This window comes from Megascapheus bottae, chromosome 15 (assembly GCF_031878675.1).
Source record: "Megascapheus bottae isolate mThoBot1 chromosome 15, mThoBot2.hap1, whole genome shotgun sequence".
Lineage (NCBI taxonomy): Eukaryota > Metazoa > Chordata > Mammalia > Rodentia > Geomyidae > Megascapheus > Megascapheus bottae.
In genome coordinates, this window is record NC_143523.1 from 5,089,440 (window position 1) to 5,111,448 (window position 22,009).

A 22,009-nucleotide genomic window follows, 5' to 3' on the forward strand; every position below is an offset into this window, starting at 1 on the left:
GGGTATGGCGGTAGTCTTGAGCTGAAGAGCTCAGGGACAGCGCCCAGGCCCAGAGTTCACCTCCCACAACTGACAAAAAACAACAACAAGCAAGTTCTATTCTAGAGATACGTGAGCTACTATATATATAAATGCATGCAGTTTCTCTCTCCCTCTCTCCTCCCTCCCCCCCTCAGCATGTACTTCATATTAACAAGCACAGCTCAGTTCTGATTAAGGGCAGTCAGTGCTCCATAGCCACCTGTGGATAGTGGCCACATACCAAGGAGGGCAGATGGGAACTTTATGTCAAGGCCACAGTTGTCTATCAGAGTACAAGACCTGTGTCAGAGGACATGATAAACAAATGTGGACTTTACCTGAGGATGTCTGCTTTTGTCTAGCAGCTTAACACAATTGAGCAGCAACGTTCTGATGGTCCCATAGTGCTTCTTATTTTGATTCTTCTTCATCATCATGTTACAAGCAACCCTGAAAGAAATGATTTTAGCATGTTTATTCACCATTCATCATTCTCTGCATGACATAGTCTAGGCACCCTTTATTTTCTCAACAACAACAACAGGATACTGTATTTTACCCACACAAAGCTTAAAAAAAATTATACTTGGTACAATGTTAGGTCAGTTGGTCTCCATGTCCCTCCCCTTTCCATTTCATCCTGTATTTCATTATGAAAACATTAAAAATATTTTAAAGTATTGGCTTAGACACATTTTACAAGAGGTTACATCATTTTTTTTAATTTAATTTTTTTTTTTTAACAGTCATAGGGCTTGAACTCAGGACCTGGGCACTGTCTCTGAACTTCTCTTGCTCAGTGCCAGTACCAGCCTTTTCAGTTTATGTGGTATTGAGAAATTGAAATCAGGGCTTCATGTATGCTAGGTAAGCACTGAACCACTAAGCCACATTCCCAGTCCACTTCAATTCTTAAGGCACTCACTTATATAAGAGAATGGCCACTGGCATGGTGAATGGATTCTGGTATTTGTCTTCAGTCTCTTCACAAAGAGTAGTGAGATCATACAACTTCACTATGTCACTACCACTTGCTGAAAAGAAAAAAAAAATCTTCATTTTACAGCTGTCATCCCAAATCAATTATTGTCCATTTAAGCATTAGCTTACCTTTGAAGAGCCAATATGTATGTCCTTCTTTGGTACAGTTAGATTTTAGAAATGACAAAATATTCTGTGCAATGTCTTTTATGACTTTAGTAGAAAAATTAGAGTTTTCCAAATTGGGAATTTCTTCTGTCTTTATCATTTCATATTTCTACAAAGAAATAAATTTTGAACAAGAGAATACATAATACACTGATTAAATATCCACAGTAAATTTGTAAGGATATAACTTTAACACAGCTACCAGAAAAGTAGCCATATATTCTCTAACAGCTACACTTTTAAAAAGCCCACTGGAGGGGCCAGGAGTTTGGCCTAGTGGTAGAGTGCTTGCCTAGCATGCACGAAGACCCGGGTTCGATTCCTCGGTACCACGTACATAGAAAAAAAGCCAGAAGTGGTGCTGAGGCTCAAGTGGTAGAGCTCTAGCCTTGAGAAAGTCCAAGGACAATGCTCAGGCCCTGGGCTCAAGCCAAGGACTGACAAAATAACAACAACAAAAAAAACTCACTGGAGCTGGGCCACATAACCCTGACTACTCAGGAAGCTGAGATCTGAGATCACCATTCAAAGCCAGTCCAGGAACTAAAGTGTGTTAGACTCTTACCTCCAATTAACTAACAGAAAACCAGAAGTGAATTGTGGTGCAAGAGGTAGAGCCTTGAGGTGAAGAGCTCAGGGACAGCGCCCAGGCCCAGAGTTCAAGCCTCATGACTGAGAGAAAAAAGAAAAAAAAAAAAAAAAAAACAAGCTTGCTGGGGACAGTGGCTCACACCTATAATCCTAGCTACTCAGGAGGCTGAGATCTGAGGATCTCGGTTCAAAGCCACCCCGAACACTAAAAGACTGAGAGACTCCTATCTCCAATTAATGACTAGAAAACAGGAAGTGGCATGAATCCTATCTCTAATTAATCACTAGAAAACGGGAAGTGTCTGCTGTGGCTCCAAGGGTAGGTCAGTAGCCTTGAGCTGAAGAGCTCAGGGATAATGCCCAGGCTAAGGCGTAGGGTGGTAACAAAAAAAAAAGAAAAAAGCTCGCTGGACACTTTTATGATTTGCACCTGTTACAAAATCCCATTTACCTTCCCTTCTCTGCCTTAGCCAATTCAATGTACCTACTTCCTGAAAATATAAAGATTCCACTGCTCTTGGAACACTGTAAGTTCAAGCAAGTGTGTTTTAAAAGCTATAAGCAAATGTGTTGATATACTCCTATAATATACTTGGGAGGTGAAAGCAGGAAAATCAGGAGTTAAGAGGTCTATATAGGCAGTTGGCAAGACACTATACCACAACAACAACATAGTTCAATAACCAGTAACATACAAACACAAACGCACACACATGCATACTTTCCACAATGTGATTTTGATGTACAGCCCAGAGTAAGCACTAGGTTACTGTGATTTTTTGGTAGAAGAGGGGTCAAATACTGCCCCACCTCTTACCAGCAGGAAATTCACTTAAGCTCCTTCCTCAGTAACAGTACACAAGACAAGGTGGCCACGATCAATAAGTAAGCATGTCAAACAAGTACACAGCCAGTGTAGGCTATCCTTATCAGTGTCAAGTTGCAGTACTTCCTGTAGTGGGTGGGGTTTTTTGTTGTTTTTGTTTTGGGAGCTGTTCTGAGGCTTCAGCTCTGGAATTGGGTGCTGTCACTAAGATTTTTTTCTTCTCCTCCTCCTGGTTAGAACGCTACCACTTGAGCCTCCAATATTCAATATATGATTTTTTTTTTTGGGGGGGGGGTTTCAAGTCCTCCATGCCTGTTCCCTTCGCTACCTCCCAATGAGTAATCCAATACAACAAATTTACCCTAGAGACACTTTCATTGGCACATTATCAACAGAATCAAATCCAAAGTCCTAGGCCAGGTGTGTGGCTTAGCATGAACAAAGCCCTGGGTTCAATTCCCTGGTACCACATACATAGCAAAAGCCGGAAGTGGTGCTGTGGCTCAAGTGGTAGAGCTCTAGCTTTGAGAAAGCCCAAGGATAGTGTTCAGGCCCTGAGTTCAAGCCTCTCTACTGGCAAGAACAAAACAAAACCAAACCAAAAAACCCAAACCCAAACTCCTGAGGCTCAGGATTCAAGGTGCGCCTTTATCTGGCCAAAACTTGTCCAAAATCCTGTTACCCTTTGGGTTTATTATAAACACCTTCAATTTCATTTTCTCAGTCTTTCTAAATCCAGCTCCTATCTTTCTGAGACACAAGTTATCATGGGACACACAGTTAGTGATCCACTTCATCTCACCTTTCTGACACTCCAGACCTGTACGTGTATTCCACTCCCCTCTCTTTCTCATCTCCCATCTCCTGTGTTATCTGTACTGAGACTTCCCACTAGATCACATCTGAATACTGGCTGACTACTCACTTTCCTCCAACACATTTTTTTTTGGTTTGGTCGGTCATGGGGCTTGAACTCTGGGCCTGGGCACTATCCCTTGAGCTCTTCAGCTCAAGGCTACTGCCCTGCCCCTTGAGACACAGCCCCACTTCCAGTTCTCTAGTGGCTAATTGGAGATGAGAGACTCACAGACTTTAATGCCTGGGCTGACTTTGCATCTTAATCCTCAGATCTTAGCCTCTAGGCACATTTTTTTTTTTTTAATTTGTCAGTACTGGGGTTTTGAACTCAAGGCCTTGCACATGACAGGCAGATGTATCCACTACCTGAACTACACCCCAAATTCCTTTTGCTTTTTCAGACAGGCACTCTTACCTGGGCAAGTGTTCCAAGTAGTTGGGATTACATGTCTGAGCCATCAACCCTGGGGCGGGGGGGGGGGGGGGGAGGGGGGGGAGAGCAGGGGTGAACCACCAACCCGGAGGTGGGGGGAGCCACCAGTCCAGTGGCGAGCCAGGAGCCACGAGCCCAAGCTCCCACTCCATCAACCCACACTCTAGTAGGGATAAAAAGCTTCTGAACAGAGTGTTCAAATAAGTTAGAATCTGCTATTCAAGCTATCATTGTAGCTCTGCATACACTAAACAGAAATGTGTACAATCACACCTGTTTCAGATACTTTCAGTTAATGACTAGTCCTTGGCATTAACATTAGAGTTCAGTACAAGGGTTTGAATTCAGAACCTCACATTCTTGCTCAGCTTCTTGTTCACAGCTGATTGTTCTCTCTACCACTGAAGATAACACCTCCTGTGTTGCCTTATTTATTTTTTTCTGGGTAAGTGGATATAGTCTGTCTTGGATTTTTCTGATAGGGCTAGTTTTGAACTATGCTTTTCAGATCTCAGCCTCTAGGGTAGCTAAGATTACAGACATGAATCAGAACACTAGGCAACATTACAATTCTGTAATTTTAAGTGCCACTGTACACTTATGACTGTCTCACAAACCATCTGTAACATCCAAAATTCCATTATCAACTTAAATGTGGAAACATTCAACATTTCAGTGCCTTCACAGTTATTTTTCCTAACAAAAATATATCTTAGTGCTTAAGGACCTTAAAAACTAGGATGATGTATGCTCTGCTTTGAGAAATCATTGGAGAAGTCGCACTCCCTCTTACCTGTACAATTCCATTTACATGAAAACACATCACAAGCTCTGGTACATTGCATATCAAGTTGTCCAACCAATAGTCAATTCCAGTTAGCACATTAATTGGTTTGTTGTTATCCCTAAAAATATACATTTCTAGTGTTATTTTGGTTTATTTAAGATGTTCTGTAATGAATCATCAGACACTTATTTCCCCACGGATCTATTTTATCCTATTCTCTCTTAATGAAAATGGCCATATATACTTTCTTGTCTGATGAGGCCAGCACTTGTGGCTCAATGATATGTGGCTCAATGATATGCTTATATTTCTAATTGTATTGGTAAGTTTTCAAAATAAGTAAAGGGAAGCATGATGCTCCTCGCTCAACCTGAAAGACTACCACTCAAGCTAAAAATCACACTGGCTGACATGAATATTTATGAATATTAAGAATAATCTGTTAACAGGAAGTTGGAAAGACATCTCCTTAACAGTTCTGTGTTGTCTCACAAACTACAGATTTAAACTATGATTTAAAGGTAAGAACAGATCAGTCCAGCTGACCTGTGGCTCTATCCAACTAGATCTAGGACAAATACTTAGCTCTTGACCTATGGCATTTCCCCACTGTGGCCACGTCAGTTGACAGGGGAAGGAAGCAAAGAAAAAAATGGAAAAGAGGTTGTCCAAATACAAATGTAAAGCAGACAGGACATTAATTAGTCTAAAGGCAGCATCTGGATAACATGCTCAAGGGGGCCATAAGTTGGTTTACCTGAGACGTAAGCTGACTGCTGGATATCTGCCTCCACCAAATATGGGCATGTTAGAGCCAACCAACATGTGAATATCTTCAAATGTCCACAAAATATTCCGGACAAAATCATTTTTAAGTCCCTATGATTCAAAATAGAAAAGACTATATGTAAGAAACCAACGAATCACAGTTTCCCCCCAGTGATTCACAGAAAGATCAGAACAAGGGAAAGAAAGAAGACATGGGCAAGCCCCCAGAGCTGTAAGAGCAGAGGTGTTTACAGAGTAAACTTGATCTTGGGATTAAGCTGATTTTCTTCCCTGTCGATTCCATTCAAGACTAGTTTTGTAATGACGAAGCAGACCGAGGACTAGATATGTCAATTTGGTGCATGGAAAGCATACCTGACTGTTCTCCCCGTCATTGAACAAAGTAGTCAGGTTTTGCTCTTTGGGTGCTGAGGCCACATGCCCCACTATGCATGAGGGCTCAAGAGGCTCACTGCCCTGTGGAACGCAAGATAAGGAGTGATTCTGCTGCCAATACTTCTTAAGAAAGATCTATGTTTAAAGAATGTCACCTAAACCTCAGAGCACACATCTCAAATCCACCTTTGTGAACTGAGCCAACACAATGTCTAATCCTTGGGCTGTTTGCTTTAGTTCTGAATTATACCTGCTATGGAAAACTACTAACATTTAGATCTTATGCAAATGAGATGGGAAAGTCAAGATTTCAAAGTTTTCATTTCTTATTTTTTAGACAAATTTGATTACTTCTGCTATTTTAGCTTACACTATCACCACTCAGTTAAAATTCTTAAACATCTCAGTTATAGTCTGAGACACCCATTATCTTGATAGTCTCCAATTTAGCAGGCCTGAATGTATGCTTCCAGAATCCTAGATCCAGGACGCTCAGTGAAAACTTGCCAGTCAGATTGGAAAGGTATCTCTTATACTACTGCTTCTTTGAAGATTTGCAATCTTCATTGCCCTTATATCTCTCATCCCCAATATCCTTTTTAAAAAACAAAAACTCCCCTAGTGCCTTCCACGGTTTCCCAAACTAATCTCAAAACACTTTTTGTTCTTAATATAGTCCATGGAATACATTTTGGAAAACACTTTGCTGTTGGATAAATTCAGTCTATTTTTCTATTTTCCAACTGTTACCCTTAAAAAAGTACTATAATTGTTTCACATCAGTGTTGTTCCTGACCCCAATATGGACATATGTGCGTGGTGTTTATTCAGGCAATTCTGTCTTCAGCAGATGCATGTGTCAACCTATAAAGCGTATGGGACTACCAGCTGGGGGAATCGGCACTTCTGTGTCCTGTTTCCAACTCCAGGAGGAGCTGAGAACTTCAGACTCTCTTCCTATTTTAACATTTGCTTATGCAGACGTGTTATCAACCTATGGGCCCCTTCCCAAAGTGGAACTTGCCTGCTGTGGCTGCCAGAGGAGCCGTGGCTCTGAGTTACAAGTCTCAGGAGGTGGGGCCCCAAGCCTTCCCAAGGACACTTGTATAATTTCTATTACTGCTTGAAAAGGGCTCTAGCCCACTACTTCTTGTTCCGGTTTGGGGAACAAGAACTCATGAAGCAATAGGCTGCACACATAAATAAATCCCCAAATGCCAGAATTTAGGGAGCAAAAATATTATGTAAACTATTATTTTAATGGTTGGCTAGCTCTGCTAAGCCAATCTGATGGCTTCTAGATTCATCCTAAATGTGTGCAGGACACAGATGTAGCGGAATTCAATGTAGGAACAGACCTCCAGGCCAGAGAGCTGCATGTAAACAATAGCTTGGACTTCACAGCTTTTGTGACCACAGAAAAGCATCTGTTTCTTAGAACTTTGAATTCAGTTATCTGTCAAGTGATATTGGTCTTACCATATGCAGCTCCAAGGATGAGGGGAAAAAAAAACAAACTTAAAGACACATAGCAAAAAACATGGCATAACAGGTATGCACTCTGCCTGTTTCCTACATACAGTCTCAAATCTAACTTCTAGTCAACATAAGAACACACTGAGAGAAAGGCAAAGTGGCAGTAGCATAGTAGTGACCATTGTCCCAAGGTGTAGGTTTTGAAGATGAAGAATACTAAATGAATATTAAAAAATATTACTGGTAATATATGGCCAAACTTGTTCTAGTGCATGAAACAAATTATAAAATCACTTAGATTGTTTTTTTGCAGTGCTGGAGATAAAACCCAAGGTCTTGTATATGCCAGGTAACTGCTCTACAACTAAACTACAACACAGCCCCCCTCCCTTTTTGGTAGGTCATGGAACTTGGTCTCTGGGCCTGGGCAGTGTCCCTCATCTCTTCAGCTCAAGGCAACCACCCAACCCCTGGGCCTGGGTGCTGTCACTGAGCTTCTCAGCTCAAGGCTACCACACTACCCCCTGTTTTCCAGTGATTAATTGGAGATAAGAGTCTCATGTAGACTTTAGTGCCCAGGCTGGCTTTGAACTGCGATCCTCAGAACTCAGCCTCCTGAGTAGCTAGGATTACAGGCGTGAGTTACTGCATACCTGCTTTTATTCTGTAACAGTCATAATAAGGACAAAAAGAAATGAAGAAAAAGTAAAAAGAAATCAAGACTATGTAAGAGATAAAACATGGTCTCTTTCTAATTATAACATAAATATGGGCCAGGACTAGGGACTTGAAAAGTCTTAAAAAAGAGATATTTTAGACCTAATTAAATTATGAATAGACCTATTAGTCTCAGTATTTGATATGTATGCACTACATAACTAAACAATGTACTTTTATTGTTATGTAGTACTCATATGGATAAAATCAGTACTCATAAACTTATTCAATAGGATACTTTAAAATTTTACTACAGAACAACTATAAGAAGTTATTTTCTAATTCTAAAACACAACTTGAGAAAAATACTATTCTTCCTATATATCTGTTCTCTTAGTATATATGATAGGTGGTTCTGTCTTCCTAGGTGAATTCATGCAATTGGTATTCAAGTACTAACAGACCTGACTGGAAGCACTGGGGTCTTCAGAAACTGAGGCTGGCATTTCAAAAGGAGCAGGCCATGAAGCCCCCTCAGAGTCAGGCGTCTCATCAGAAGCAGATGGTTCCTGCGGCTCTGCAGCAGGTGGAACAGGCTGGGCAGCTCCATCACCATTGATACTGGATGGATGATCAGGAAGAAAAACAGTTACGTGGTTACAAAGGCTAATAATCTACTCATCTGTAAGAACTAGACTATACAACCAAGCATACATCGTATAGAATAAGAACTAAAATATTAGTATCACAGAGGTAAAACTTAAATCATTAGATTTACTGGCCTCAAACTAAATTTTAGATAAGAATCTCATAATTTCACCGGGCAAGGTGTCTCTCACCTATAATCCTAGCTACTAGAGAAGCTGAGACCTGAAGATTGAGATCTGAAGCCAGCTTGGGCACTACAAAGCCTTGAGACTCTTACCTACAATTAATCATTAGAAAATGGGAAGTGGGGCTGTGGCTCAAAGGTAAGGTTGTAGCCTTGAGCTGAAGAGCTCAGGGACAATACCCAGGTCCAGGATAGGGTGGTAGCAGTTAGCCAAAGAGCTCAGGGACAGCATCCAGGTCCAGAGTTCAAGCCTCATGACCCACAAAACAACAACAACAACAACATATTTTCTCTAAGATAAACAAGAAACCAAATACCTGTAATACAGAAATTTGGACAGAATGGCCTTCTGATACCAGTGTTCTTTGCTCTTTTTCTTCCTCTGCCACTTCTGGTCTATCAGTCTTTGATAAAACTCTTTCAACCATGTCCAATCACCAGTCTGAATGACATATACAAAAATTATCAACCATAATACATGCATAATCAAAATAATCTATTACTTTTCTATAGTTTGCATCCCTAATGTTCCTTAAAAACCTGTATGTTATGGTGTGCCCTCAGTGCAAAAGGAGGTGGTGCAATGTTTAGGAAGTGGTCTGTAGTGGACAAAAAGTCAGAAGCAGAACTGTGGCTCAAGTAGTAAAGTGCCAGCCTCAAGCATGGCAGCTCAGGGACCGTGTCCAGGCCTTGAAACCTGAGCTCAAGTCCCAAAAATGTCACAACACATAAAAAAAGTTCATATCCTATCTTCTTCTAAGCCAGGCAAGAAGGGTAGTTCTTGTTAATTTTCTTTGTTGTTTGAGGCACAACCTCCTCTGTACACATGTTGAAATTATTTGTACATATGCTTTTACTACCAAAGTATGAGTTGCTTAGGATCAACAGCTAACTTACTCAGTCTTATCCCAATACCTTGCCCAGTGTCCAATAAATAACAGACTTCAAAAGGAAAACTAAATGTATTTCACACATACATATATGTATATATGTATGTATGTGTGTATACACATTTCCTCTTTGGCATTCCTTTGAAACAAAAATGAAACTTGCAGTGCTCTTGAGAGCTAGAATAACATCTTTCACAAAACCATTACCTGAGATGACCTCATAAAGAGTTCTTGAATATCCAGCTCATCTAGTAAGAGGGTCCTTCCTATGCGGTGCACAGCCATGCTTACGTGGGACTTGCTGTAGGGAATCTTCAGGAGCTTTTTTATGTTCTTAAAACAATGAAGAAGAAAAATAGTTCAGCAAGTCCCTTTCAGTGTGATCCAGAATCTTAAAAAAAAGTTGGCCTCATTCAATTCAAAGCAAAATCTATCTATAATTCTTTATGTGTATACAAAGTGCACTTCACACAGAAAGCTCATGTGACCAAAGGAAAGGTGGATATTTAAAGCCCGAATCCTTTGCAATGATTCATACTATGTAAATGTGATGACAGCTACACATTTAGTTTTACAGGATAGAATTTCTTAATGTGGGCATAAGTAATACTGTTACATTGACCCAGCTTTGTGGCGTATTAGAAGAAAATTACCAAATGAGAATCAGAAGACTTTAGCAGAATATTGCTATAATTCTCAATTGGTAACTCACGCAAAATAATCCCAAAGCTTAAAATCCCAAAGCTTGTAATAAATTTCAGTCACCACTATTAAACACAACTATTACCATTACTACAGTTATCACTAAATTGCTCTGGGAGTTGTTCCCTCTTTTGTGATAAAGAGATGCAATAAAGAATATACTTTAAAAACATAAGACAAAGCCATAGTGGCTCTCGCCTGCAATCCTTGCTACTCAGGAGGCTGACATCTGAAGATCAAGGTTCAAAGCCAGCCTGGTCACTAAAGTCAGTGAGATTCTTTTCCAATTAACCTCCAGAAAAACAAAGTGAAGTGGTGCTGTGCCTCAAAGGGTAGGGCAGTAGCCTTGAGCTGAAGAGCTCAGGGACAGGGCTAGATCCAGAGTTCAAGTCCCATGACCGACAACAACAACAAAAAAAGAAAACAAAAAACCAAGATAGTAATCACACAACTGTCTTATTTCATCACCAGTTTTTTAAGACTACAATAAAAAGTATCAGCACAGGGCTGGGAGTTTGGTCTAGTGGTAGAGTGCTTGCCTAGCATGGGTCTTTGTAGACCCAGGTTCCATTCCTCAGTACCACATACACAGAAAAGCTGGAAGTGGTGTTGTGGCTCAAGTGGTAGAACGCTAACCTTGGGGAAAGCACGCAGGCCTTGAGATCAAGCCCAGGACTGGCAAAAACAAACAAAAGCACAACTCCCCAGTTGCACTAAATAATAATACTTACTTCAGAGTCAGAGACAACATCCACATCATTTCCCACCGAATCGATGAAATCATATGCCATGCCAAAACTACAGAAGGAAAAAAGGCCATGGGTGAAAAGGTAAACAGTATGTCAAATTTCACTGCTTCTAGGACATGCACTCCACAACCTAATGTCTTTGAATCAAAATGAGTTTCACCATGTGGGGCAGGTAGTATTTCCTCCTTATTGGTACATAAAACAGTGTTTGAAAATTTCACACATCTTTTAATTTGATAATACACAGTAACAATCATGGAAGATAGTATTAACTATTACTGTGAAACTCCAAAAGTCTCCAGGGGAATGGGGCTGGGAGTTTAGTCTAGTGGTAGAGTGCTTACCTAGCATGCATGAGGACCTGAATTCGATTCATTGGTACCACATACATAGAAAAGAGCTGGAAGTGGTGCTGTGGCTCAAGTGATAGAGATCTAACCTTAAGAAAGCCCAAGGACAGTGCCCAGGTCCTGAGTTCAAGGCCCAGGACTGGCACAAAAAAAAAAAAAAAAAAAAAGTCTCCAAGAGAAAACCATGGCTATAACCATTTAATGAAAAATTTCAAAGGACAAATCAGTAGTGAAATAGATTTCCGGGTGCCTTTGTAGTTCTTTGCTTTCACATAATCATAAGGTTGGCAAACTGTCTAAAATGGCTAAGTAGTCAACATGCATCTTTATTAGTAATATTACAGACTTGATTGTGTAATACACTGCACATGCTTCATATTGTATGGGGGAAAAAGACTTTGAAAGTTAAGTATGTGCAGTGGTTCACACCTGTAATCCTAGCTACTCAGGGAGGCTGAGATTGGAGAATTAAGGTTCAAAGCCAGCCTAATCACTATAGTCCATGAGACTCTTATCTCCAATTAACCACTAGAAAACCAGAAGTGAGGCTGTGGCCGAAGGGATAGAGCTGAAGAGCTCAGGGACAGTGCATTGAATTCAAGCCACACCAAAAACAAGAAAAGAAAGTATGATCTTTTAAAAAGTTTTTCAGTAATGTGCATCATAAATTAAACTAAAACACAAGTATTCAGAGTTTTAAGTAGGGTCAAGCATAATGGCTTATGCCTGTAATCTCAAGTACTCAGAAGGCAGAGAATGGGCTAATGTTGTTCAAGGCTAGCCCAAGCAAAAAGTCAGCAGCAAAGACTCTATCCTCAATAAGTCCCAGCTATGCAGGAAGACTATAGATAGGGGAGTAAGGTTCTGTTCTGAGACTGGATAAGGGCAAAAACCTGGAAAAGATCCTAAAGCAAAAAGGGGTGGAGGTGCGATTCAAACAGTAGAGAGCCTGTCTAGCCAACACAAGGCCCTGAGTCTGAATCCTTTTACTGCAAGAATTTTAAATGAGAGGTAGAGTCAGGTAAAATGCATTTGCTAAAATTTACCTTGAAAATGGCTTGCTTTTCTTACTGTTGCCAAGTATGGTAGTTCCAGCAGGCCCTAGTTTGGCACTTTCTCGCAACCAGTTGGCAGGTGGGAGTTTCAAGTCTGTTTTCTCCTCGAGGCGTGCAAATGCTGTTCGAGGAGGAGCAGAAGAGTATTTCACCACAGCTCGGCTCTTCACTTCACTGCCTCCAAGAAATAAAGCTGATCCCTAATTAAGATATTGGACAAAACTTCAGTGACTAGTCAGAATGAGACTCTCACCTTTAAAAAAGAACAAGAGCCCACCACATCAAGCTCCACCAAGAACATATGCTACATGTTACGAATAAAATTGAGAATAATTATCACATTCCCTTAGCTCTTTCTCACATAAAATCTGAAAGGGATGAATCAAGAAGCATGATGGCCATGTTTCTCAGCTAGGGAACAGGCCAAGCAATAAACCTTTTAAAATGGATTCATAGAAAGTGCAGAAGGAGAAGCCGAGGGTTGCTCAGTTCTGTTGTGCGGCATAGAGGAATTATACTCGGTGCCATGGTGGCTCACACCTGTAATCTTGCTACTCCTGAAGCTGAAGTCTGAGGATCAGGGTTCGAAGCCAGCACAGGCATAACGTCTCTGAGACACTATCTCCAACTAATCAGTGAAACGCTGAAAGTGGAACTGTGGTTCGAGGGGAAGAGTGCTAGTTTTTTTTTGGGGGGTGGGGATCTCAGGGGCAGCACCGTGGCCTGAATTCAAGTCCCTACTCTAACGGGTCACTGGTTTTATCTAAAATACTTGGATTTCAATCACGTGAGTCACTTCCAAAGGATCCACGGCTGCGCTATCTGGGCCTTTTGGTTTGCAAACGTTCTTCGAATGGTCCGTCAGCTCCGAGCCTCCCCAGGCCCGACACCGGGGCCGCTCCCGGCGGCAGTCCCGCGCCCAGCCCGGCCGGGTCAGCCGGGGCTCACGACCCGACCCTGCCTTCGCACGCGGCTCCCTTCGGCGGGGCAGCACCGCACCTCGGAGCTCCGCTCGGTCCGGGGAGGCGCGTCCGCCCGGCAGGGGCGCCTTTCGGAGGCGGCTCTTGGCACGCACACCGCCCCGCCGGCTACCTAGCACGGCTGGGAGCCAGGCCGGCCGTGGACGCGAGCGCCCGGGGAGGCCGCGGAGCGCGGTGACAGCTCTCCCGGCCCCGAGGCGCCCGGCGCCCCGACAGCCCCTTCCCCGGGCCGACTCACCGGGGCGGGCTCCTCCGACTCCCCCGGGGGCAGGAGGCTGAGCCCCTCTCGGACGGCGGCCCCCGCCGGCGGGGCCTCGGCCCCGGCCTCCTTGGCGTCTCCCATCGCCTCGCTCCCCGGAAGGCTGAAGACGACGGCCGAGGAGCCGCGGCCCGATGCGGCCGCGGCGCAAAGCAAGGGCCCCAGGCGCGCCACCGACCTCACTTCCGGCTCCGGACAGGAAGGGCTTGAAGTGACGCGGTCAAGTCTCGCGAGCTTTGTCCTAAATGGCAGGCCTGGGCCGGGGCTGCCGCCCGAGCCTAGCTCGCGGCCGGGGACGGGCGCTGCAGTGCGCCTGCGCCTGTCAGAGCGGCGGGGCGCTACCACGTCTCGCGATATTTGACTCCCAGGCCCGACTCATTGCCCACCGCTGGTCTTTGTCGGCCCCGCGGCTAGGGGGTCGTCGGGGTCGGAGGCAGCCGAGTCCTCCGTCTGGGCGCCGTTGGCGGCTCCTGGCACCGGAGTCAATGACATCCGCATTCCTCCTGCCCAGACCCGGGAAGGGGGCGGCGCGGCCCGCAGCGGGGCCGGGTCGGCCTCGACGTCCGCCCGGCTCACAATGCCGGCGGGCGGGCGGGCGGGGCGCGGAGGCCGCGCGGCCCGGCCCGGGGCGGGGTGTCCGGGACCGGCTCCCCGGGGCCTTCCCGCCGGGCGGCCCAGGAGCTCACCCACCCGGGTCCACGCGGCGCGCAGCACCAGGCACCCTGTCGGGGAAGGGAGGGGCTCGGAGCACCCCGAGGGGTCCTCACCGGGCTAGGGTGGGGCTTGCTCACTTGACCTCTGCAGTGTGGTTTATTGGCCTTGGCAGGTAAGCTAACGGTCCCCTGCCTTAGGAACTCTTCTGTGCACTCCTCTGAGGCTGGGATGCACTCTCATTTACCCTCAGGTGGATGGGATACTCCAAAACAAAACAAAAACCCCACCACCTTGGGGCAGCCAGAGGGTGGATTCATAACTGAGGCCTTTTAAAACCTGGGCATTCAGGCTCCCTGATGTTTAGGTGCGCCCAATAGATGAGTTAAACTAAATGCAGCCGGATCCCCCGTCGCATTTCTTAAAATTTTATTGTCAGGGTGCTGGATAGAGGGTTTAGAGCTACATTGGTAAGGTAGTGTGTCTATTGCTTCTTGAACATTGTTACCCCTTCCTTATAACAGTTTATGGGAACATCTTCGGGAAATTTTAGTGACATGATATTAAAACTTAAAAACAAATGATTTTGGCCTTTGCAGTTATTTGGTCCAGTTTACAATGTAGATGGTAGATGCAGAGGGCGAGGCGCAGGGCTAGCCCTCCCAAGAACAATTTGTGGCTTGAGGCCTGGCAGGGACTGGGTCTCTACCAGACACCTACAAGCCAAGATGGATTTAGTTGGTAAAGGGTCATCTTTACATAAAGTTTACATCTCCACATGAAGTTTATACACTCCTCTAGCTTGAAGGGCTTACTTATGCTTTTTCCATAATCAAACCCTTACAAGTGTTTGAAGAATGTTTTGAGAAAACTGATCATTTCTTCCATAACTTCCATATTTATGCTTTGTAATTTGTTGGAATTTGAACTCAAAGCACCTCATGCTTGCCAGACAGGCAGACATTCCCAGCACTCAGTGCATAGCTCCAGCCATTCTTTGCATTCGTTATTTTTTTAGGCTCTTGAATTTTTGTCCTGGGCTGCCTTTGCTCTGAAATCTTCCCATTAGCTAGAATTACCTCTCACTGGTGTGAATAACAGGTGCATACCTCTATGCCAGCCTTTGGTTGAGATTGGAATCACATGATGCTTTTGCCTCTGGCTAGCCTCAAACCTCCACCCTCCTGATCCAGCTCCTAAGTAGCTGGATCACTGGCATGAGCCACAGTGCTCAAGCCCCCAGAATTTCAAACTGGAAGACATGTAACTGGGCTTGGGGATTTAGCTCTGTGGAAGAAAAACTTGATTGGCAAGTATGAGGCCCTGAGTTTGGTCCTCAGCTCTTCAGCTCTGCAAATTAAATGAATAAATAAAAATAAATAACGTGGATTTATGTCCCAATAAGTTGTACCAATGTCTACCTGTTCCCTGTTGCCAGCGTTCAGTCTTGTGCTCGTTTGGCATGGTATTCAAGATGCGTGGCCTGCCCAGCCCTTTTAGACAATTATCTTGGTCCTAGAATCCAATCAGGACTCTCACTTGTTTTCCCATTGCCTGATGGCCTCAGTGCTTAAGACATGTTTATTGTGTGAATGAGCTACCAGTCCGGTACATCAACAATTCACTCCCGCGCTGTACATCAGCTGCTGCCTTTTCCTCAGCCTAGAATGCCTGCTCCTGCCTCGCCTGGTTTATTCCTGCCTATCTTCAAGATTCATCTCAGGTTTTATTTCTGACAAATCTCCTCTGATATCTCCACTCTTTACCCCTCAGGCTTCCTTTCTTTGTTGGCTTATATGGCTTTATCCTGCACTTGTCACATTACAGAAAAATTACCTGTTTGCATCTGCCTCCCTGGGCTTCCAGTGAGCTCCTCAAAGGCCAGCATCCTATCTGATCACCTCTGTTTCACCTACGTCAGACACGCTGCAGCAGAACTGCTTCAGCCCTCAGGCAATGTAGGGGGAAAAATGACTTAAGGCCGACAGGCTTTTAAACTGCTTATCAAAAATGTTGGAGACATAAAAAAACATTGTTGACTTTTTAATCTATAAAATCAAAGCTAAGAAAAACACTGACGTAGCTCCAATGTCAATGTCATTAATTATTAAAGTTAGTATCTATACACAGTTTGTTCCATTCTAAAACAATTTGTAAGTTATTTTTCATTTGCAAAGTCCCCTCCAATATGCAAGATGATTTCTGACAAACTTGAATTAGAAATTCATTTAGTAATTTTGGTTGCAGAATGTTTTTCAAGGGAAAATTAGAAATCCTAAAAAAAGCAAAAACTTTTGCAATTAGGACACCTTAGGAAAAGTAGGGAAAGCACATGTGGCTTTGGCTGAAAATAGGGGTATAGTATACTGCCAATTCCTGTACAACTACTTAGGCCAAAGATGCCAACACCTGCACTCAGAATATTTGGGCATGATCCCCTTCGTTTCTCCCTACCCTCTAATGTCTTACACCTTTATCCATTGACTTGCTGGATCTTGTAAGGCTTTTGATTTTTGTTTTGGTTATCCAGATGTGATATAATGTGTTTGGACTAGTCCTTCCCCATCATTCTTCTTTACTCCCCAACCCAATCCCAAATGATCTCATTTATTCATTTTATTCCTGCAAGCAATTGCAACCAGATTTATCTTCATTCATCTTTCCATTAGCCCAAGCTACACCCCCATCCCTTATTGATCTATAGCTCTCACGGTGGTCCTTTATGCCACAGTCATAAACAGTTGGAATTTGTTGTAAAACTATTCACCTTCCATCCTTCTTTGTCCTTTTCCCTCTCCCCTCACAAAGCTTTGTGGTCCTGAACTGGAAGAGGAATTTTTGATAAGAACCCATCTCTTCCTTTAAGAGGACAATGAAGTCAGAAAGGAAAATAAAATTGACTCTCCACAGTTTGCAAAACTTTGTTCCTCCAATCTGCCTTCTAAAAAGTTGCCAGACAAGCCAACTTTTAATTTGTTTCATCATCAGTTAAACCAGCCACCACCAGATTCTAAATTACTACCTCTGGAGTACTGCTGAGATCACTCGTCTTCAGTGAGACCACAGACCACCCCCGAGATCTGTAGATCCCAAGGAAACCCCCTGGATGTAGAAGGAACAGTAACATTTTTTTATAATCTGCAAATTACAGGCGAAGTAAAGCTTTACTTACAATATATAGATGTATAGCTGCCACGTGAGACAGGAGATGACTAAACCCCAAATGTCGGTGACTATAACTACAGTTGCCGGACAAAATACAGAACATGAAATAAAATTGGAATCTCAAGAGTGTGGGAAAACTTAAGTAGGGCTACCTGGGTTTCTGAGACCTACCTATACCTGCCCATGGAGTGGGTGTCTTGTTCATGACCTTGACTGATAAAACAGCACTGCCAGGTGTAGTGGCAGAGAGGCAGAGAGACCATCTCCTAGGGATTTGGTCACAGGTGACTTAGGCTTTGTCACACAGGCAAGCTTGGCATAAATAAAGCAGAGCATACCAAAGTACAATATCCTCCCTGGAGAATATTGGTTAGCTGTGGCCATCATGCAGCCTGACACAACCCAGCTGCTGGTGGCTTGGATAGAATACTTACTGGACGCCATTCAGAGAGTTAAACTTGATGTCCACATGCATGGCCTTTAGGAGATACTTGCTGCAGGCTTGACAGGAGATGAATAATGGTCCTAGGTATGTCATCTACTCCACAGGGGTCACAGACCAGTGAGAAAGCATTCCAAAGATTTGTCAAGCTTAAAAATTAGTCACTAGGCTGGGTGTGTGGCCTAGTGGTAGAGTGTTTGCCTAGCATGCTTGAAGATCCAAGTTCCATCCCTCAGTACCACATACATAGAAATAAGCCAGAAGTGGTGCTGTGGCTCAAGTGGTAGAGCACTAGCCTAGAGAAAGCCCAAGGACAGTGCTCAGGCCCTGAGTTCAAGAGAAAAAAAAAGAGCCACTAATTGTTAGATTGGCCCTTTACCCCTTGAGATTCACTTCCACTGTCCTGTTTCCTTAAAGAGCAGTCTGTGTCTCCTCCTCTTAGCTGTGATGACAAGTAGCCGTCATCATGGTGTTACTTAAACAAATAAATTTAATCTGTTCCATCAGGACAATAACGCTGCTCCGTTGATGAGTGAGGAAAGCAATGGCCTTTGGAAAATAATCTCATGAAGTGGTGCTGTGCTCAAGGGGTGGGGTGGTAGACTTGAGCTGAAGAGCTCAGAGACAGCACCCAGACCCAGAGTTCAAATTTTATAACCAGCAACAACAACAAAAAGTAATAATCTCATTTCTGAAAAGAGATGTTGGAAAACTTTTTTAGCAATGATTTTGTGACCAAAGATGGTATGGATTGCTTCCATATATACATATATAGTTTTATTTATTTGTTTCCAGTCTTTGGGCATGAGCTTAGGGTCTAAGCACAATTGTCGGGATTTCCTCAAAGCTAGAGCTCTACCCCTTGAGCCACAACACCACTTCCGGCTTTTGCTCTGTATGTGATACTGAGGAACTGAACCCAGCTCTTTGTGCACGGCAGGCAAGCACTCTACCACTAGGCCAAATTCCCAGCCCATGTGCATACACATATACATTTGTGTGTGTGTGTGTGTGTGTGTGTGTGTGTGTGTGTGTGTATATATTTATATATATTTAAAGCCCTCCTATCTGCAAAGTAAAATTCTTCTTTGAGAAAACTTCTCAATGGAGAGTTGGCATTTTAAACACATGAGGGCATTCTTAGGAGGACACTGAGGGCAGCTCTGGCTTAGGAAGTCTGAGAGCACAGGTCAGTGACCACAGGTTTCTCACAGTGGCAGCAAGCTCACGTGTGTAGCAGCACTGGTGGCTTTTACTCATGTTTTTAATACCATCAGTTAACCAAATCCAGAATATCCAGACTGATTTCTCATCTGCTGACAACTGATTTGTTTACTCCTAAATATACCTGTAAGATCTATTCTTCTGCAGCAGGGTAGGTCCTGCTTTCAATCTTGTTCTACTTAACCTTCCTATTTAGTTAAAAATTTAAACATATTACACATAAAAGAAGTAATTAGACATATTAAATAGCACCAGGGAATAATTTAGAGAAAGAATTAACTAAACAACTTTAAATTACTCCCTGACACTATTTAATTGATTTGTAATAATGATGGATAGTATTCAAAGAAGATGGAAATTTAACAAGCTAAATTTAAACTAACATCTCTGTGTGATTGGTAGATACCATTGAAAGAAGAATTTGATTTGGTAAGCCTTGCTAATACCATTGAATTCTTTACAGCTAGTAGACCAAAGTTTAAGAATTTGGAGACTTTGTAAGGTTTTCAAACAAGATTCTAAAAAAAGGAAAGAAAGCTAACTTAATCATGTTGCTCTCTTTGAAACATACCAATAAGAACAGAACTAGTTTTCTGTAAATAAAATTATTAAAAGTGCTTCTCTGGGTATGTGTTTGTGTGTGTGCGTGTGTTTTAGGGCTTAAAATGAGGGCTGGGATTTTGGCCTAGTGGTAGAGTGCTTGCCTAGCATGCACGAAGACCCAGGTTCAATTCCTCAGTACCATATACATAGAAAAAAAAAAGCTGGAAGTGGTGCTGAGGCTCAAGTGGCAGAGCTCTAGCCTTGAGAAAGTCCAAGGACAGTGCTCAGGCCCTGAGCTCAAGCCCAGGACTGGCAAAAAAAGAAAAAAAAAGAATGCCTCTTGCTCTCACTTGGCTATTTTTTTTCCCACAAAGCTGGCACTCTACTGCTTGAAATTACATTTCCACTTTTGGCGTTTTGTGGGTTAACTGGAGATGGGAATTGCAGATTTTTCTTCTGGGGCTGGCTTTGAGCTAGGATTATAGGCATGAGTCATCAGCACCCAGGTTGGACTCTTGGATTCTTTTTTTTTTTGGAAGTTTAGCATTGACGTGCAGAATGCAAAACAAGAGAGAGACAGTGGCAGTGTTATTCTCATAATGAAGTTTTACCCTCTGAGGATGATTTGCATCATAAACAAATGCTAAGAATGGTTTCTACGTCTGCTGTTCAGGTATGTCGCGGCTGGAGCCCAGCCATGGTCATTTATGCTGCTGTGTGTGAATGTGAAGGATAGATAGATTCTCTAGTGAAGCTCCCACTCTGTCTGAGGTCTGACATTGCTGTGGGTGTCCTCTATTTTCCCCATAAAAGTGTGGTCATTGCAGAGCCCAAGGAATTGTTTAACCATTAAACATTTGCAGGAGGTTTCCAATGAAGAGAACAAAAGGAAAGCATGAAGAGCCAGAGCCACTGCCTGGGCTCTTTTATCAAATGAGTGTTATGTTTCCATAACATTTGCCTTGATCTTGGGCAATATGGACACATTTTGCATTCTCAAGGTCATGCTTGTAGATGCCGAGCTTGGTAAGCAAAGGCTGGAGGAACTGTGAGCATTAGCCACCTACGGCAGGGTTTTTGTTTTGTTTTGTTTTTATATATTTACTTACATCTTTTTCTCTCCCCAGGAACTGGAGCCAGGATCCACAAATGTCATTATCCTTTTGCACACTTTTTGTTTACTACCCAGAAGGCAAGAATATTGCATTATAAAAAGTCTTGGACATTAATTCTTTCTTATCACAAATGATTGAGAGAGCTTTGACCATTCCCATTTACTCTGAGTGAAAATGCCAGTCAAAACCTTGCTTCCTGGAGAGCTTTGAGATTCTGCTACAAAAGACAGTTTATAAGAACAAAGTGGATGGGCGTCATTTATATTCATCTGCTGCAGTGGCATTTCTCCCTGGAATCTTCCTCTTGTCTGTCAACATTGGACTGACCTCATCTACATTACAAATATCCTTTCAGCATCAGAAGGTAGAAAGATATGTGCCAAACATGGTGGGAAGAGCAACTTGCGTTCTGCTCATGGAACCTATCAGGCTTCTTTAGCCATAAACGAGTTGGACAGGACCAGTGGTATTGGGTATTATGAATTGTTTGGAGAAAACTTGAGTATGAAATCAATAGAGCGCTTTGTGCTGCAATGAACGTTTATTATCAGATTGCAGTGATCCATGGAGAGTCACCAGAGAAAGGAGCCTCTGAGGGGTCATTAGGAATGCAACTGTTCTGGGCAGAGGGCAAGCCAGCTTCCAAGGTCACAGGAAAGGGAAAATTCTACCAAGACAGCTCTGGGACCTGCAGGCAGATCCTTTCTGTGCAAGGGTGGGACCCTGCTGGGTGTGATTTCAGACACATCCAAGGGACTTCCTGTCTCTTACCACATGGCCCTGCTCCACTGGATTGTTTGAGTCCAGCTCCAGGAGCTGCTAGTCCCATTTGGGAATATTTCTAGAATGTAGAACAACCCAAGAGGAAGATCCACAGTGCATTATGTCTCCCAAAGGTCTGTGTACAGCAGTCCATATAAATGAATGCAGATGAGGGGGCTGTGCTGGAAGGGAAGAAAGGAGGGAGGGAAAGGAAAGAGGGAGGGAGAGAAGGGAAGGGAAGAAGGAAGAAGAGAGGGAGGGAGAGAGGGAGAGGATTTAAGCAGAGGAAGAGGCCCGTATTGCAGAGCCCTTTCCTATACCTCTGTCC

The 22,009-nt window shown here is 43.3% G+C and overlaps 1 protein-coding gene across 4 annotated transcripts in view; it reads right to left on the reverse strand.

Annotated features, from left to right (window-relative positions):
• Positions 1-13,940, reverse strand: part of Edrf1 (erythroid differentiation regulatory factor 1) — a 33,595-nt gene extending 19,655 nt beyond the window's left edge. For 2 of the 4 annotated variants that reach the window (XM_090345637.1, XM_090345636.1), the window contains exons 1-12: positions 13,759-13,940; positions 12,532-12,740; positions 11,118-11,184; positions 9,892-10,017; positions 9,112-9,236; positions 8,427-8,583; positions 5,809-5,910; positions 5,423-5,544; positions 4,672-4,783; positions 1,132-1,279; positions 947-1,055; positions 360-471 (exon numbers count right to left, since the gene is read on the reverse strand). In XM_090345637.1, coding sequence (XP_090201763.1) covers positions 360-471; positions 947-1,055; positions 1,132-1,279; positions 4,672-4,783; positions 5,423-5,544; positions 5,809-5,910; positions 8,427-8,583; positions 9,112-9,236; positions 9,892-10,017; positions 11,118-11,184; positions 12,532-12,740; positions 13,759-13,863 — 1,494 coding nt within the window. In that variant the 5' untranslated portion in view covers positions 13,864-13,940. The remainder of the gene's footprint in view (positions 1-359; positions 472-946; positions 1,056-1,131; positions 1,280-4,671; positions 4,784-5,422; positions 5,545-5,808; positions 5,911-8,426; positions 8,584-9,111; positions 9,237-9,891; positions 10,018-11,117; positions 11,185-12,531; positions 12,741-13,758) is intronic. The other 2 variants (XM_090345639.1, XM_090345638.1) reach the window with 1 other exon arrangement.
• Between the last annotated feature and the right edge of the window lie 8,069 nt (positions 13,941-22,009).